Below are 16,522 nucleotides of genomic sequence, written 5' to 3'. Positions count from 1 at the left end.
CCAAGACCTTGGCAGATTTGGCAGAGGTCATTTCGAAAAGTAAGTCTGCCTAGTATTGGCCTGGCGAGTTTCTCGGCATGGACCGAAAGGATGGAGCGAGTTCGTTTTTGCTTCAAAGGCCGAGAAGCATCTTCTCTCCCCACGATTTCTTCCCGTCGATCTTTTCTCTCTTTATCCCTTTACGATCGTCTCTTCCCACCCTCGTTTATACATATCAATACGTTCTCTTTTCCCTATCCGATTAATTATTTCGGTTTTTTTATATATTATTATTAATTAATAACCGGCAGCTGCTTCGCTGGCACTGCTTTTTTCGAGTTCCGCCGGTTTCTTGAAGCGCGCTTATACATATTGCGGAAGGCCCTGCTCAGAGGGGCTTACCCGGTAATCGCGATGGAGACCCGACGACGAATGGTCCAGCCAGTAAGCAGTCGACAGTGGCAGATTGCCAAAATCGCGCTGCAGTCTACCTCGGTCGTGTTTTGCATTATAGTCATTGGGGTCAGTGTTGGAAAGACGTGGGAAGGCGATTACGGCGTGGGAATACTGACGGTACCTGTCACCGCTGCGACGGCGGGCTGGACGATCGCCGAGCTTGTGACTCTTTTTATCCGGAAGCGGAGAGGCTCACCAGGTCGTGGAATTCACCCCGGCGCCCACGTCGGCGTGCAGCTTATCATATTCCTGGCGATGATCTATGTGCTGTTCTATTCGTGTATGCTGTGGAGGAGTGTCCAGAACAGCATTGTACGGTGCAACGAATGGGAACGTGATCCTAACGATCCGGACTGGGTCATCGAGAATTACTCCGAAACCGACTGGCGTGGGAATTCTATCTACACCATGTCGTATTACTGTCCGGAGAGGAACCGCATTCTCGTCAATAGCAAGTCGTTTCAGTCAGCCGTACAGGCTCTTATTGCGTTCTGTGGTCTATTATGGTAAGTTTTTTTCTGTCGCCCAGCGTTTTTTAGCGTCAGGTTCCTGACGAATGAGCAGGGCTATACACTTCAGTCTTTTCGTTCGGGCATGCGTCGAAACGCAACGACGAAATAGGATCCGTCCTGCTGCAGTGGTATACCCGCCGGCGGTATGGCCAGCGCAGTATGGTGTTAACTACGCCCCTAACAGCTATCCTCAAGGAGTACCAGGGCCGGCGCCGATAAAGTCTTCATATTATTGATAAATTCGTTTATATAATTGGATGCTTTGAGCATTAAATTATCTTCTTATTGAGATCATAGTAATGCGGAATGAAAAGGGTATTACTAAAGTCTAAGCTTTAAAGTGAAGCTTGGTTGCAATTTTTACTGTAGTTGAGTACGAATCCGTGAGTAGGTGATTCTGGTTTTTAATACCCCGGGGGTTTATGCTGTTACGATCCAAGTACTTGATATTTGTCTTTGGGATTCGGGGGAGTGACAGGATTTTCATCCAACTGTGCTATCAATTTCTTCACGGTAAAGATATACCCATGATGATATAGTTGTATGTCTGATAAATTTAATATATTTGAAATACTCCATGTCAATTTCTCAGGTTCATTGCTAACTTCACTGATTTTAATACGCGGTGAGTTTAGTGCTATTCACATAGTTAAGACCTCAATATTACCTTCGAATATTATTTGTTCTGTCTTACATAATGCCACTCGTAGAAATTAGCTTATATAACTAAGCTAAATCATTTGATAGGGAATCAGCTGCTTTTCGTCATGGCGGGGGCGGGGCTGAGAGAGGTTATCGACTGACTTGCGCCAGCCGCATCGCTGCCACAGTCTTGTAACACTACATATATGCTTTTATTTTACACAGCATATGAAATCTGCTGATAACGTACTAGTTTACCTACCTAAGATAACTAGTTCCTTAATATTTTGACATATTACATTTTACGCCTCCGTTGAATCAATTACAACTTTGGGACTACGGACCCTCGTCAAGATGGTAATACCCCACGATCCGAATTGCTCCGGGATTTTAACATACTAAAGACTAAATAGAGCTCCGAAGCAAGACTCTATACCTTCTCTCAGGAGACCAAAGACCACCTACGAAAGTTCCGCTTAACTACATCAAGAGCCAGTGGGCCGCAAGCTGTGATCTGTATGTATGTCTATCTCTGTCCCCATCTTGCTCCAGGGTATTTCGAATATAGCTGATCCAATGTGTATCTAACCAGATTACATCGACAAGAAGACGTATGAAATTAAGCAAGATGAAGATAAGGTAGTATACAAGTCTCTCGACGAAATTGCCGACGACTTGCCTGATAATTCACCGCGCTATATTCTTCTAAGCTATCCTTTGACTCTGGTATATCCTCCTATCCCTTCTTGTCGAGCAATTACATGGCTCAAAATTTGCTAATTACTGCTGCAGCCATCCGGCCGCATGTCTGTACCCTACGTCCTCCTGTATTACCTACCGAATACATGTAATTCGGAGAGTCGCATGATGTATGCCGGCGCGAAGGAGCTCTTGAGGAATACGGCCGAGGTCGGCAAGGTAATTGATGTGGAGAGCCCAGAGGATTTAGAAGATATCCCCAATAAGTTGAGCACCGAATAAGCTCCCTCCAACCTGACCAGCCCCTGCTTGTTAGATATTTAGAGATTTCTCTATACCAATTACAGCGAGATGCTATATTTGTCTGATACTTGAATTTATTTTAGTCGTCGGGTAATATATGTTGTGCATCGAGACCTATCTCGCGAGCAACGCCTTTAACGACACCCTTGAGCGCTTTACATGCTGGACTATCGGGATAATGGTCGAAGAAGCTCTCCCCGTAGTCACATGCCATCCCTATCCTTGGGTCAAGTGGTACCTCGCCTAAGAACGGGATATTCATTTCCTTTGCTAAAGCCGCGCCACCCCCAGTAGTAGCCTTAAATATCTGACTTTCGTGTGTGCATTTCGGGCACACAAAACCGCTCATGTTCTCTACTAGACCCAGCACTCTTATTCCTGCTTTTCTGCAGAAATCGATTTCTTTTCTTACATCGAGAAGTGCTACCTCTTGCGGCGTTGTAACCATAACGGCACCGTCAATCCCGCTCTCTTTCAAAAAGCTGTTCACGCTGAGATGCTCATCGCTTGTCCCCGGAGGTGTATCGACTAGTAAGAAGTCCATGTTTCCCCATTCTACTTCTTTTAAGAACTGCTTGATTAAACCATTCTTCTTTGGGCCACGCCAGATTATTGCGTCGTCACGATTTGGTAACATAAACTGTATGCTCATGACGCCAAGATTGTCGGCAACCCAGACAGGCGACCAGCCCGTGTTACTAATATGTATCGTCTCAGACTCCACGCCCATCATTTTGGGTATGCTAGGTCCACATATATCGGTGTCCATGATACCAATAGTCATTTCTTCGTTTGTTGCGAATGCGTGTGCGAGGAGACTCGTGAATGTGCTTTTACCTACGCCACCCTTCCCGGACAGGATGAGAATCTTGTGCTTGACTCCTGATAGCCGCTCTGATATTAACGGTATGTCCGGATCTGGACCCTTGGGTGCTGATGCGCATATTGCCTGGTTCGGGCAGCCAGCACATGAGTCGGCTTTGCCGGCTTGTTCGGATTCAGGGCCTGGGCAGTGCTCGGGTTCGGGGGCGACGAGTTGGGGACGTGTCTTAAGCGGGTTGTCGAGGACGTCCTGGACGGCTTCGGGCTCTTCTAACGAGGGCGCCATTGTTACGATAAAAGACAATGAGACGATGTTAACGGGTTGAAATACAACCAACCATATATCTAGAGTGGGTATCAGTGATATTTTTATTTAGAAGTAAGTCTGGTGTTTTAAATTAGGTTAATTACCAATTATCAGTATGATGCTTTGCTTAGAAATCTAAGATAAATAATAGGCACATGCAAAATATGGATAATGTAAGATCGAAGGTGTTATCGATAATATGGCTCTTTCAATGTCACTTGGTGGGGTAAATACGTAGGATAGTACATGTGAGCCTCCGGAATCGCTAACATGCAGATATGCAGCTGGATTCATACGTAATGACCCACATTAAACTGAGACTGCATAAAAAGTAGGACACGAACTAAACCTGATATGGTCTGCGCGGGTCTGCTCGGGTCTGCGCGACGTGAAGATAGAAAACATATCGACAGGGTCCGTTTTAAATCAAACAATTTAACATCAACATCGTCGAACACCCCCTCCTTTCTATGTAGGTACCCATCAGTCTTTACCCAAACATCGTCGTCCACATCTATAGTATCCGCATTTAATCGGTCTGGATACCTGGCTTCCATAATTCCTCCAATGAACATAAAATTGAAACCATGGCTTTCCCTGAGCGTGGTCGAGCTCAGCCGAAGCTCGAAGATGCAGCAAACCCCTTCGACGATCGTGAGCTTTTACGCTCGTTAAATAAGCTGTCTCTTTCCACTTCCTCTTCGAATTCTACGACGAGACCCTCGGCCTTGCGCATATCTCCCTCTCCAACCTCGAATGCGCAATCAAATCGTTCAGATTCAAGATTGACTTCTATTTCCCCTAGCGCTAGGGCGCCCTCTCGAAGTCCTGTAAACCGGGTTAATTCGAACGGCCTCACCTCTCTCTCCCGATCAACAACGCCGACTTTGTTACGAAAAACTTCAATGAATTCTCTACACTCCTCAAACGGGATTACCCCGAGTCGCGCACCCTCACGTCGAGGTAGCTCTAATCACCTCTCTCCAATTGGCCCTAGGTCACCATTGAACATAGCGGAATTCAGGGAGAAGCCGGCTCTTACTGCCTCTTCTGTGGCAGGTTCGTATATGAAAAAGGAACTGGAATTGCTTCATAGCGAATCGACAAGCTACCATCCAGAAACTATAGTCATTCTAAATGATGCATGCTATGGACATCGATATTCGAGACCTCGCGCTACCAAGGGCGACTTGAATAGCATTGTCGAACGACCTGAGAGAATCCAAGCGAGTGTACTTGGTGTATCAATGGCATATGTTCGACTCGGGGAACGACATTGCGACGGAAGATATCCTATCTACCCCGAGCTTGATCCCACCTCGATCCCCACTATCCCTTTTCATATCCGTAAGACCAACCGCACTCTTGCACTGGATTCAGCAGCAGTGACCAATGTTCATGGAACGAAGTGGATGGAAGAACTGAAGATTATGTGCGAATCCGCCGAAGCGAAACTCGCCCTAAACACGAACGAGTTACGCAGACCTGAAATAAATAGGGGATCACATGCAAGCCCTCCTCAGGAGCTCCACAAGGGGGACCTTTACCTATGTTCGGAGTCCTTAAATGCATTCGAAGGCGCGCTCGGGGCCGTTTGCGACGCCGTAGATGGAGTTTTCAACGACTCTCCATATAAGCGTGCCTTTGTTGCCGTGCGTCCTCCCGGGCATCATTGTTCTGCGTCCCACCCGTCAGGTTTCTGCTGGGTCAACAACGCACATGTGGGTATTATGCACGGGTTCTTGAATCATGGATTGACACATGCGGCAATAATCGACTTTGATTTACACCACGGAGACGGTTCCCAGGCCATCGCTTGGGACCACAACAAGCGTAGCTTTGCAGCAACAAAGAATATGTCTGCATGGAAAAGAACGTCCATTGGATATTTCAGCCTTCACGATATCAACTCCTATCCTTGCGAGTACGGTGATGATGAGAAAGTTAGGAACGCCAGTGTCTGCGTGGAAAATGCGCATGGACAATCTATATGGAACGTTCATTTACAGGAATGGAAGTCAGATGTAGAGTTCTGGAAGTTATATCAGTCCAAATATTCGATTCTCTTAGAAAAAGCTCGAAGTTATCTTCGAACGCAGACTGAACGATATCGCGCTTCTGGTCAGGTGCCTAAAGCCGTCATCTTTTTGTCTGCTGGCTTTGACGCGAGTGAATGGGAGGGCGCGGGAATGCAACGACATAAAGTTAATGTCCCAACCGAATTCTATGCTCGTCTTACTCGAGACGTGGTTAAGCTTGCATCTGAAGAAGGGCTTAGTGTTGATGGCCGGGTTATTAGCGTTCTCGAAGGCGGTTATAGTGACAGGGCCTTATATTCAGGTGTTTTCAGTCATCTGAGTGGTTTGGCTGGTGACGACTCTACTCCGGTAAAGGAAGAAATTCCCAATGGACTCGGTTATGAGATGGGCAATAGGGTTGGCTCGCTCAGCAGACGAAATACCTTGACTGGGCAGGGCATCGCAGGATTCCCATATGACCCAAACTGGTGGTCTGGTTCTGAACTTGACCAATTTGATGCTTTCGTGAATGCACCACCTATAGAACAGCCTAGAAAGTCGCGAGCTTTCGTGCCTGGGAACTATTCTTCCCCGACACATGCATCAAGCGCGAAGGCAGTCGATCCCACTAAAGTCCGACGGAGCGTGTCGGGATATTCTCAGTTATCCGTTTCCCGGCCCCCAACTCCACCTCTACCTGATGTACCTTGGACTGCTGCTGCTCATGAGTTAAGCAAGCTGCTCATTCCGAAAGACCGCCAGGTTAACAGCTTTAAGTTTGAGGAGCTGAATGCTGGTGCAACTAAAGCTAAACATGAACGTCAATCTCTTCCTCAGAGCGGCTCAACTAGTGATGATGCAGCTCCAACTGTAGCCCCTGTAAGGAAGTCTCAACGGGAGAGAAAGCCGGTTAAGTATGCTGAAAGCGAAGACCCAAAAACACGTAGGAAAACAGTTGGGGGGTCGTCTATCCTCGCCACGGAGAAGGTAAGCTCCCGCTTAAAACACATCTCGAGTAGGTATCTAACGATGATCTATAGGCTCTCGCTCGAGGGATTCCTACACAAAATGGCTCCGGACAACCTCGAAATCTTGGTGCGGTAGTCGCAATTAATGATGTACCCGGTGCACTACCAAGGCCTAGTACCTCACAAACCATTCGCCCCGAATCATCCATGAGTGTGCGAACTCAGGCATCCACCGCATTGAACGTGAAGAAGACTAGACCGGTGGTGCCCCCTAAAAAGGAGAGCGTTAGGGCACCAAGAAAGACCAAAGCCCCAGTGGTCAAAACTGAGGATACTTCACAACCTACGAGAAAAGATATACCAGTTGATTCGTCCGGAGATTCAGCCGCAATCGTGAAGAATTCTTCAGCCGATATAGAAAAGATTACTGGTGGTATGAAAAAGATTAAAATCAACGTGCTCACCAAGGAGAAGAAAGAAGCTAGGCAAAAAGCCGAAGCCGAAGAAAAGGCTAGAAGGGATAATCAAGTCAGCCAGGAATCGAAGCCGATCGAGAGTCCCAAATTTTCCGATTCCGCAATTGGAATATACCCTTCGCTGCCAGTCGCAGGCGAAGGTGAGCATGCAACCATACTACCCTCACAACCCAATGCTGTGTATGGCGATGAGAGAGTTTCAAAATTGGGCACCGGATTACCCAATATATTGCCAATCCAATCAGAGATTGAGCGATTCAGTCCAGCAAATGTACCAACTATCTTAACACCAGCTGAACCCGACCAATCAGAGTTCCCCCCGAGTCCTCCGGAACAACTCACTCCAGAGACGGGTGAAAGCAAGGCGACTTTTATGCAGTATCAACATAGTGAACAGCTTCCAGCTACCGTTCCGTTTTCTAGCCCAATCCGTATGCCGGAGCCTATTACTAGTTCACCAGCTCGACAAAATGGAAGTCGGATTCCTACGTTTAGCGCATCGTCAGTCCCTTCGAGCCCGGCGCAAAATGGTGGACACGGGTTCACCTCCACGTCAAACATACCCTTTGCTCCTCGATCGATCCAGGAGTCTTGGTCAAAGCCGAGAAACCATGTTCCGGTTCGAGCACGGCCTCAAAGCAAAGGTGAAACAAAAGATGGAGGTATTTGGGAGATACCCGAGACACCACAACGCTACTAATTCTCTCGTCATGAGAACTATATGAATAATCGAGCCAGTAATGGGTATTGTACGCGCTCGTCAGTTCAGCATGAAATAAGTATATTATAGGGGTGCTTAGAGGAGGTTCTCACGTGCGGTGAGATAATGGCGTTTGTAGGGATTGGCTTGCAGGTTTTACTGTCGAGCTATTGATCCTAGGAGGTTTCGTTGTTGTTTTACCATTATTTTACGATACCCTTTTTTCAAGCCGGCCGGTTTGGCTCGTTGCAAATACTATGCTTATAATATGCTCTACAAATTCTGCTGTAGGAATAGTAAATATAATTTCAAGTGCTGTACTAAAATTCTCGTGTAGCTCATCTAGTTTTAGGAGGTTAATATCTGTGGTAATACCGTTTCCCTTGGACAATATTCTAGTACAATAATGAAATATATATATAATACGATAATTCATGGGTTTACTATTGTTTTTATTAGATGCTATAGACGCTATGAGTAGAGGTGAAACCAAAATACCAACCCCAGCCATATATGCCTACAGGAAGGGGGAAAAAATGCTACTCTTCCCAAATGGTATCTAATATGCTAAGGAAAGAGGCTGAAGAAAAATGGCGGCGTTTCGTTTTCGTAACATCGTTTTTAGATTATAGGTTGAAGCCCGAGCCAGCAACGCCAGTGTTAATGCTATCCAAGGGGCTCTGGTTGAGCGGTGCCCCCCCTTCAAAATCGGGACTCACGTCCTGTAGTATGTCGTTCATCTCCTGCTCCGTGAACTGGAAATCCATATCCATATCCTCCGGCAGCATCGCGAGCGCCGCGTCACCGGCGGTGACGGTGGCGATGTCAGCGGCTACGCCGGGGGTAAGCGGGCCAGCAGCAGCGTCGTGCGCGCCCGCGGATGCGGATGCGGATGCGGATGCGTCGTCTGAGAGACCGGCGCTCTGCACCGCGGCCTTGAAGCGCTCGAGAAGCACGGGGTCGTCGCAGCTCGTCTTCTGCATGGCCATGATCTGGCGCGCGCGCTCGCGCAGATGGTCGTCGGACGGGAACACGCCTGTTCGTCCTACCTCGCGACGCACGTACTCCGTCAACCCGCTCTCCAGCTCCCGGCTGCAGAATACCTTGGCCGGCGCCGGGTACCGCTGCGTAAAGGACTGGAGGAACCGGTTCGCGGTGCTGGCGGCGGGTTCGAACGGCCGCGCGTCGCGCACGAGGATCGTCGGGTTCGCATTTAAAGGCTCGATCGTGGCGGCTGGGTTCGGCGCTACGTAGGGCGGCGCGAACCCCGTGCCCCCGGAGCTTGGCGCCCATGCTGCGTCTTTGGGGCTGCCGAGGCCCGGCCCGCTGTCGGCGGGCAGGATCCCGACGTCTCGCTTGAAGCGCTGTAGCCACTCGAAGTTGTCGGCTGCGGTCTGGTTCCATGGGTCGTCGCTGGTGGCGAACGGGTTAGTTGACGGGGTCTTTAAGAAAAGGGGAGCTGGGGAAAGTTGGGGGGGACTTACTCGTCGTATATTAGCCACCGGGCTTGGTAGCGGATTTCTTCGTCGGTTGGTACGTGTCGGCTGGGGTTGTTGGGAGACATGGTCGATGCTACGAAGCGACTGAGACCTCGAGCTAAGCGGCGGTAGCAGTTTGTGTCGTTGAGGAAGTAGGGGCCGGTCTTGATGGAGCTGTTGAGAGCGTTGCTGGTTGCTTGTTGGTCGTGACAGGCAGGTAGCTCGTCGAGTAGAGGCCCAAGGTATTGTGAGTCTCTTGTAAGAGTTTGGTTCTGAGATGGTGATGGCCTCTTGTTAATAGGGGATACGCTCGATGTAGATGTAGTAGCGGCACGATCGCGTGGGTGTCGCTTTCGGAAGCGTTGAAGCCATTCTTTATCATCGGCTGCTGTCTGGTTCCATTCATCGTCGCTGTCGTAGATAATGACGCGAGCCTCTCGCTGGAGGTCGGCGTCTTGTGGTTCGACACCTGCTGACCTCTGTCCCTCGAGGTATTCGCCGAGTTCCCGTTCCAATCTACTGTAATTGTGAATAGTAGAGTCTATGGTCTTGGGATCTTTAGACCTTAGATTAACATCCCCAACATCCTCACTGCGCGGAAGATGCGCCCGCTGTCGAAAGTTCTGAAGCCAGGTTGGAGAACCGTATATAATGCGTAGCAGCCAGTTTGCTATGTCTTCCATGGGGTTACTAGACTTCTCTTCCATCCTACCAATGATACGACAGGCTTCGACTTGAAGTTCATGATCCATGGCCGTTAGGCCCAGTAGCTGCTTAGCTTTAACGAAATCTTGCATCTGTCTCTCGAATTCGCAGTTTTCAAAAATGCTATCCTTGCCGTTGATACGTAACGAGGTTAACCGGTTATCTGATTGTCCTCGAATCGGTCGTAAGGCAGCGCTTCGAGATATCTCCTCAGAAGACATTACAAGATCACGTAACCAAGACGATGCTTCCCAACGAGGGCGCTGGAAATTCTTCGTTTGGATCTCCGATCCGTAGAGAATGGAACAAGCTTCTAGTTGCATCTCGGCATCGTTTGGCGCCCTTCCATTATCTGCAGCGAACATAGTAGCCCAGTGCTGAAGCTCCCATTTTAGTAGTTCATAAGCGTTAACTGGTGTCGCCGGGGGGCTGCTGCTAGCCCTATAAGGCAGGGGGGTATTCCTCTCGTCGTGAATTAAATCTGTTCTCGTCAATTAGATATTTGTATAAGAGAGAAGCATGATTATCTCTCACAAGGTGGGATAGAGTTTTCAACCATCTCAAGCACGGGTGCTTCAAAACCCCAGTCACCCTTCCAGTCAGCCATAGTGTTACCGGTCTTAAAGTGTTCGGCCAGATGGTCCACTCGGATTGTCCAGCTATCTAACACAATACCACAGAAACCACATCGTGACCTAATCTCAGGAGAGGCCACTCGCCACTTGTCCATTGCCCACGGAAGAAACTTTACGTTGTGCACGAGTTTAAGATGCTGTCGGAGATGATCCTTCCTATAAAACGTCCTCTCTCCCAACGTCCGCTCGATACAGCCGGAGAAATTATGAGATTCCATGTGACCATCATCCGGATTCGCCTCGCCGCAAAAGACACAACTCATCATGCCATTATCTGGGTTTAGAGTTCTCGGGCCGTCGGGAGAACATATCCATCTCTCGAGGGATAAATGTAAGGATTTCTCGTGCCGTTGCCAGTCGTGCTTAGTCCTAAAAGTCTCGGTACAGAACGTGCACTGGAAAGTTTTGAGCGGTTGGTTAAGACTTTCATCAGCTCGTACAGGTGGAGCTCGACGACGGCGACGACGGCCTCGAGTTCGGACGAACGATGATAGCGAACCGAAGGAGCCACGCGATTTACTGGAATATGCCGAGGCGAAAGAATTTCCACTGGAGTGAGAGGTACCCAAACTGCTAGCAGATGATTGATTGCACAGCGACCTACTTGATCCATCATCTGAATAGTTGGAAACGTAAGGACTGTTCCGACCCGATCCGGATGTTTGAGAATATGAATTGGAAGAATCTGACACGGCCTTAGCAATGGCTGCCACGGACGCAGGTTCATTTTCCGGCGGAGAATTCGCCCATCTCTGCAAGGGGTTCATGTTCTCGAACAGTGCCGGCGTGCCTCTCCGCTGTGGAATATCGATAGCTTGGACATATCCTCGGCCAATATGAGGGGACGTCGCTCGGGTCGGTTGGATCTTTCCGCGACGGCGGGCATTTGCTAACCAGTTTGTAATCTGTGTCTTGCTAAGGCCAGTTATCTTCTGTAGGCCCTCTTTCTCCTCTTCCGTAGGATACGGGTGTCTACTATGCGTCGATACCCAATTTTTCAAGATTTTCACTGATTCGCGGGAAAACCGTGTACCGCTCTTAGTCGCAGTCTGAGGCTTTAACAATGATTGTCTGTCATCGGCGATTGCAACCAAGCCTGGTGCAGACGGCGCTGAAGTAATCATAGCAGTTAATTCATCTTCGTGTAATATGGACGTCTCTGGTCTATCGCCCATTATCGGCCAGGGGTTCGCAGGAAAAGTCGCGCCCGCCTCGGCAGTCAGGTTATGTTCTAGAGGCCCAAAGCTGCATTCACAACGTAGAGCAACACAACTCGTACAATAACCCTTATATTTACCTTCTCTGATTTGCTTGCACTGGTAACCGCCCCTTGCGCAATGCGTACAAGGCACGGCGGGTATTTCCCAATAAAGCTGTGAGTTGGCTGCAGATTGGGGTTCCGGCAGCGCCACCGGGTCGACCTCCTGAAGCATCTGAGTGGACTCGAAATGTTCAAGAGCCCAGTACGACCAGTCATCCCCTTCGACGTCCCCGAAGACAAGGTCCATATTGGGTTGGTCTATTGATGCAGCAGGAGCGTGGATAGTACCAGTTACGCCCTCCGAGGTGACTACGGGTTCGGAGCCGGTGCCGACTACGGCAGCATCCCAATTAACAAATTCCATCTCTTCTAACTCGTCGATTGTCGTCATTTAGGGCGCGGCCACCGGCCAAGATATTTACACCTAGGGCGTAAGAATTGGCAAAACGAAAAGGGCGCCAGTGTAATGGTAGTTGTAGTTACAAGAGAAGCCAAGCAGGTGACTCAAGAAAGAGGACAAGTCCCTGTTAAGAGAGGAATAGGAATCTGGGGAAGAATACGGATAACCTCGACTAAGTTTTGAAGAGGGGATGGGGAAAAGAAGTTTAAGGCACGCGACAGATGTTTCTCCTCGCGAGTTAGATCCTTAGAAACTGGGTTACGGTAATGCATAACCATTCCAACATGATTTGCATACGCTGCTCCGTTTGTCGCTAAAGCCAACCGCAAGAAATATGAAGATCCCAAGTTGAACAAGAGTCATCGTCCCATCTTGCTGGGTCGCCGTATCGCAACCACCGCAAAAGCCACTTCCGAACTCTGCTGACAGCGCCGAACTAACCCATGCAGTCATGTAATTGAGTGTGGAGTACGCGCCCTTGGGTTGACGAGCAGGGCGTCCGTCAAAATCCGGTCCAAAAAGGCGGGGTGGAAAGGGGATACTATTGGCTATTAGCACTAACCCATTCGCATATTACTGCGACTGTGTATATTCTAACCCCTTTACTGTGCAGTTATGACCGAATAGCGCAGTCCACACCGCCAAGATATGTCTAAGCTGATAAAGGATCTAAATGGATCGAGTGTAGGTATTACCGCATATCAGAGATGCTTCAGGGATTTTTCTAGAAGCCATGAAGGGAATTGGGCAGTCGAATCACGAAAGGCGAAGATGACTGAGGCTTAAAATATGCCGTAGAACGCGACCCAGGAGCAAATTCACAAATAGTTGGCTCACGTATTGTTGGTCAGTTCCAATATTACACAACATCTAATTGCAATTGACCAATAGGAAGCAAGCTATAGAATGTTAAGAAAGGCATCGCGTAATATAACAAGTCATTAGATTTAACCAGTTCTTATCGTCTTGGTTGATTTAGGAAAACTAACAACTAATATAAACATAATAGCAATTTTCAGCCTTAAGATATCCCTGGTGGATTAGTATGCTAGTAGGTTAAGCAAGTAATGTTTGACTAGCTCTTACGAAAAAGTATCACTAAAGTTCAAAGTAGTTAGATGCTCCAGTAATATGCGTATTGATTCATGAGCGCATAATTATTATCAATTGTCTATTAAGTTTACCAACTTAGCTCCAGCTAATTTTGCGTATTGTACGTGTACGTAAAGACTAACTCTACCTGTTAACAACGAACTTAGCCTTGATGTTAGATCTTTCGGATTAACAACACGATAACGCACTAAACAATATTCTATCCTACCAGAAACCTACAACATTTGCCCATAATTGTTTTACCCTTAGCATCTCCTGAATGATTTATTCGTATTATTGAAGAGATGAGTGCAGTAGGTCGGAACCGTTACTACGGGTCGCATAGATTTGTATACGCCCTACGAAAATATGAACATCTACCCACTCGCTACGTAATTTAGTTCGCTTTCAGGGCTTCATGGTTCAAGTCTCAAGCATTCCGTTTACAAGTAGAGTAATTATTTATCGTCCATGGCCGTCGAATATCATGATATCAAGACCCATGATAAAAATCCGGAGAGCTTAAGGACCTCCGGGGAACATAACAGTGGGGCCGGGATCCGAATTGATATCCGGAGGCCGATTGCAAATAACACAGTAAGTATCTCAATTCAAAACTTGAGTCGTATATATACTTGATTTTCAAAATAATTATCCTATTTATAGAATATATGGTATTCATACATAGATTATACGAGTAGTTAGGGTTTAATGAAGTCGGAGTTTGTAAGTGCTGAATCAGGAAGTATTGGAGTTACATGATTAGGTCGGCCGGAATTAAGGAGGGGTCCGGCCGGAGCTACATATTTACGGCCTGTGAAGCTCGGCATAGCTTCGCACATATTCCATATCGAGAGACTCTTTGTACCATTACCGTCCTTCAACGATCCTGGCGGTCACTATCGTATCCCGTCGGGTTGTCTTTTTTGCCGGTTCGGAGGGTATATGCATCCGTGTAAACCATGATATCAAGTAGAATGCAATTATATAAAAGTTTTCTAATGGCGACTCTATGTCCTTTATTTCAAGCATTAATGCAACTAAATTCCCGACTTAGACATTTCAAATCAACCGCTTACAAGTATTCTTACAACCACGGCATACCCCTCTAAGATGGCTCCTATTAACAAAGCCGCCCTACTCAGTGAGCCCAAGGCTCATCCCCTCAAGGTCGAGTCCATACCATGCCCAACTGCTGGGGATGGAGAGATCATTGTCAAGGTTGCTGCCACCGCCATCAACCCTATGGACTGGTACATCCAGATTATGGGAGAGCAGCTGTTCTCTTGGCTCCAATATCCCTACGTTGGAGGGAGTGACGTCGCTGGAACAGTAGTCGAAGTTGGCCCTAACGTCGACAAGTTCAAGATCGGCGATCGCGTACTTGGTCTTGCAGCCGGTTTCGATGCTCGATCCGGTGGCTTCCAGAACTATGTCGCCCTCGAAGCAAATATCGTCGCCCCTATCCCGGCTGACTTGGACTTCACCGAAGCTTCTGTACTTCCCCTAGGGCTATCTACAGCGGCCTGTGGTCTTTACCAAAAGGACTTCCTCGCATTAGACTACCCAAGCGTCGACCCGAAACCCAACGGCAAGACGTTACTGATCTGGGCCGGCGCCTCAAGCGTTGGCACAAACGCCATCCAACTTGCCGTGGCATCTGGTTATGAGGTGTACACAACTTCCTCACCTAAGAATTTCGATTACTGCAAGGGGCTTGGTGCTGCACGTGTATTTGACTACAATAGTCCGACCATCACACAGGATTTGATTGAAGCGTTCCAAGGCAAAACAAGTGCAGGCGCATTTGCTATTCAAATAGACTCGAAGAAAATCGTATTCGAAGTGATCAGCAAAGTTCAGGGCACCAAGTTCGTAGCTTGTGCCATGGAGCCTACTGATGTCCCCGAGGGAGTTCAGGCCAAGATGATCTTCGCTGGCACGCTCAAGGAGAACGAAGTCGGGTCTATCATCTACGACCAGTATCTCCCGGTCGCTTTAGCCCAGAAGAAGTTTCGGTGTTTACCTAAACCGTTGGTATTTGGCCATGGTTTGGAAAATATTCAAGCTGCGATTGATCTGGGGAAGTCTGGTACTGTCTCGGCTAGGAAGATTGTTGTCATACTATAAGAGCTAGCATATGGCAAACCACTGGTAGAAAAATCGACTTGGGAAGCGAGATATGGTGGATGGGGGCTTTGCTTACCTAGAAGCGGTTATCTTATAGCTGAACATAGAATGATTTATTTGTATCTACTGGCGCATTTGTACTGAGACTGGGATATACCAATTAAAGCGTACATGTAGCTATTCTATATTTCCATCTCCCCAGAATATATAGTGATGCCGATTTTAAATAGGAGGTTTTTCTTAAGAAAGATTCTCGCCGAGAAACATCAGTTAAGAAGAACGATGATGTCTCGGCGTTTACATGAACAGGGGTTCCCGGGTAGGTGTTTGATGAAAGACTAAGCAGACCCAATCAAATTTATCCCTTAGCATAAGAGTAACCGGAACAGGGTGACAATTTTACTCCCGTAGCCGGCGGCCGGAATACACTTTCTTTTTATCTCCTTACCCACGCAGTCAGCCGCAGCTTGAAGACAACACCTTGAATTCTTCCCGGGTCCGCTCACACACGGCATCTTTCACATCTTGATTGTCCTGCGCATACACAAGTTCACAGGTATTAGAGTCTAAGAATATGGAGACGGCATTACCCACGAATATTCCCGAGTCTCAGCCTACATCAACTTCTACATCGAGTATAAGAGCATGTTCGAACTGCTCTCGAGTTAAATGCAAGTGTATATATCGGAGTGGCAGCACCATTTGTGAACGGTGAGTTTAGTTTATACATCTTATTGCCGTTCCTCTCAAGACTCAACATTAAATACTGAGACTGTCTAGCTGCTACCGCCTAAAGAAAAGTTGCACGCCAACAGTATCGGCTAGGCGGCTCGTGGGAAAACGTCGCGGCGTTTCCAGAACCGCCCGACTTGAAGAAAAACTTGATAAGCTTATGTCAAGTCTAAAAACACAAAAAGATACCAGAACCCCTCATACAGA

General features: G+C 47.8%; 5 protein-coding genes across 5 annotated transcripts; 3 read left to right on the top strand and 2 right to left on the bottom strand.

Annotated features, from left to right (window-relative positions):
* Positions 1–393: 393 nt before the first annotated feature.
* On the top strand, positions 394–2,570 carry GL218_03563 (Actin-depolymerizing factor gmf1; the record flags this gene model as incomplete). Its single annotated transcript, XM_033580133.1, has 5 exons — positions 394–941; positions 1,000–1,090; positions 2,003–2,105; positions 2,182–2,315; positions 2,382–2,570. 5 exons carry the CDS (start codon positions 394–396, stop codon positions 2,568–2,570), a joined length of 1,065 nt encoding a protein of 354 aa, XP_033437251.1.
* Positions 2,571–2,670: 100 nt separating this feature from the next.
* Positions 2,671–3,699, bottom strand: GL218_03562 (Cytosolic Fe-S cluster assembly factor nbp35; the record flags this gene model as incomplete). The annotated part of the gene is made up of 1 exon (XM_033580132.1): positions 2,671–3,699. The coding sequence occupies one exon, from the start codon at positions 3,697–3,699 to the stop codon at positions 2,671–2,673; it is 1,029 nt and encodes a 342-aa protein (XP_033437250.1).
* A 608-nt stretch (positions 3,700–4,307) lies between these two features.
* Positions 4,308–7,882, top strand: GL218_03561 (Histone deacetylase HOS3; the record flags this gene model as incomplete). Its single annotated transcript, XM_033580131.1, has 2 exons — positions 4,308–6,725; positions 6,779–7,882. 2 exons carry the CDS (start codon positions 4,308–4,310, stop codon positions 7,880–7,882), a joined length of 3,522 nt encoding a protein of 1,173 aa, XP_033436909.1.
* Positions 7,883–8,508: 626 nt separating this feature from the next.
* Positions 8,509–12,352, bottom strand: GL218_03560 (Homeobox protein 4; the record flags this gene model as incomplete). Its single annotated transcript, XM_033580130.1, has 3 exons — positions 8,509–9,295; positions 9,367–10,546; positions 10,600–12,352. The coding sequence occupies 3 exons, from the start codon at positions 12,350–12,352 to the stop codon at positions 8,509–8,511; spliced, it is 3,720 nt and encodes a 1,239-aa protein (XP_033437252.1).
* A 2,214-nt stretch (positions 12,353–14,566) lies between these two features.
* Positions 14,567–15,583, top strand: GL218_03559 (Zinc-binding alcohol dehydrogenase domain-containing protein cipB; the record flags this gene model as incomplete). Its single annotated transcript, XM_033580129.1, has 1 exon — positions 14,567–15,583. The coding sequence occupies one exon, from the start codon at positions 14,567–14,569 to the stop codon at positions 15,581–15,583; it is 1,017 nt and encodes a 338-aa protein (XP_033436509.1).
* Positions 15,584–16,522: the final 939 nt, after the last annotated feature.

The sequence above is a fragment of the Daldinia childiae genome, assembly GCF_008694065.1.
Source record: "Daldinia childiae strain JS-1345 chromosome Unknown Scaffold3, whole genome shotgun sequence".
In the NCBI taxonomy this organism is placed as follows: Eukaryota; Fungi; Ascomycota; class Sordariomycetes; order Xylariales; family Hypoxylaceae; genus Daldinia; species Daldinia childiae.
Note: the sequence above shows the minus strand (reverse complement) of the source record. Positions and strands in the feature narration are given on the sequence as shown.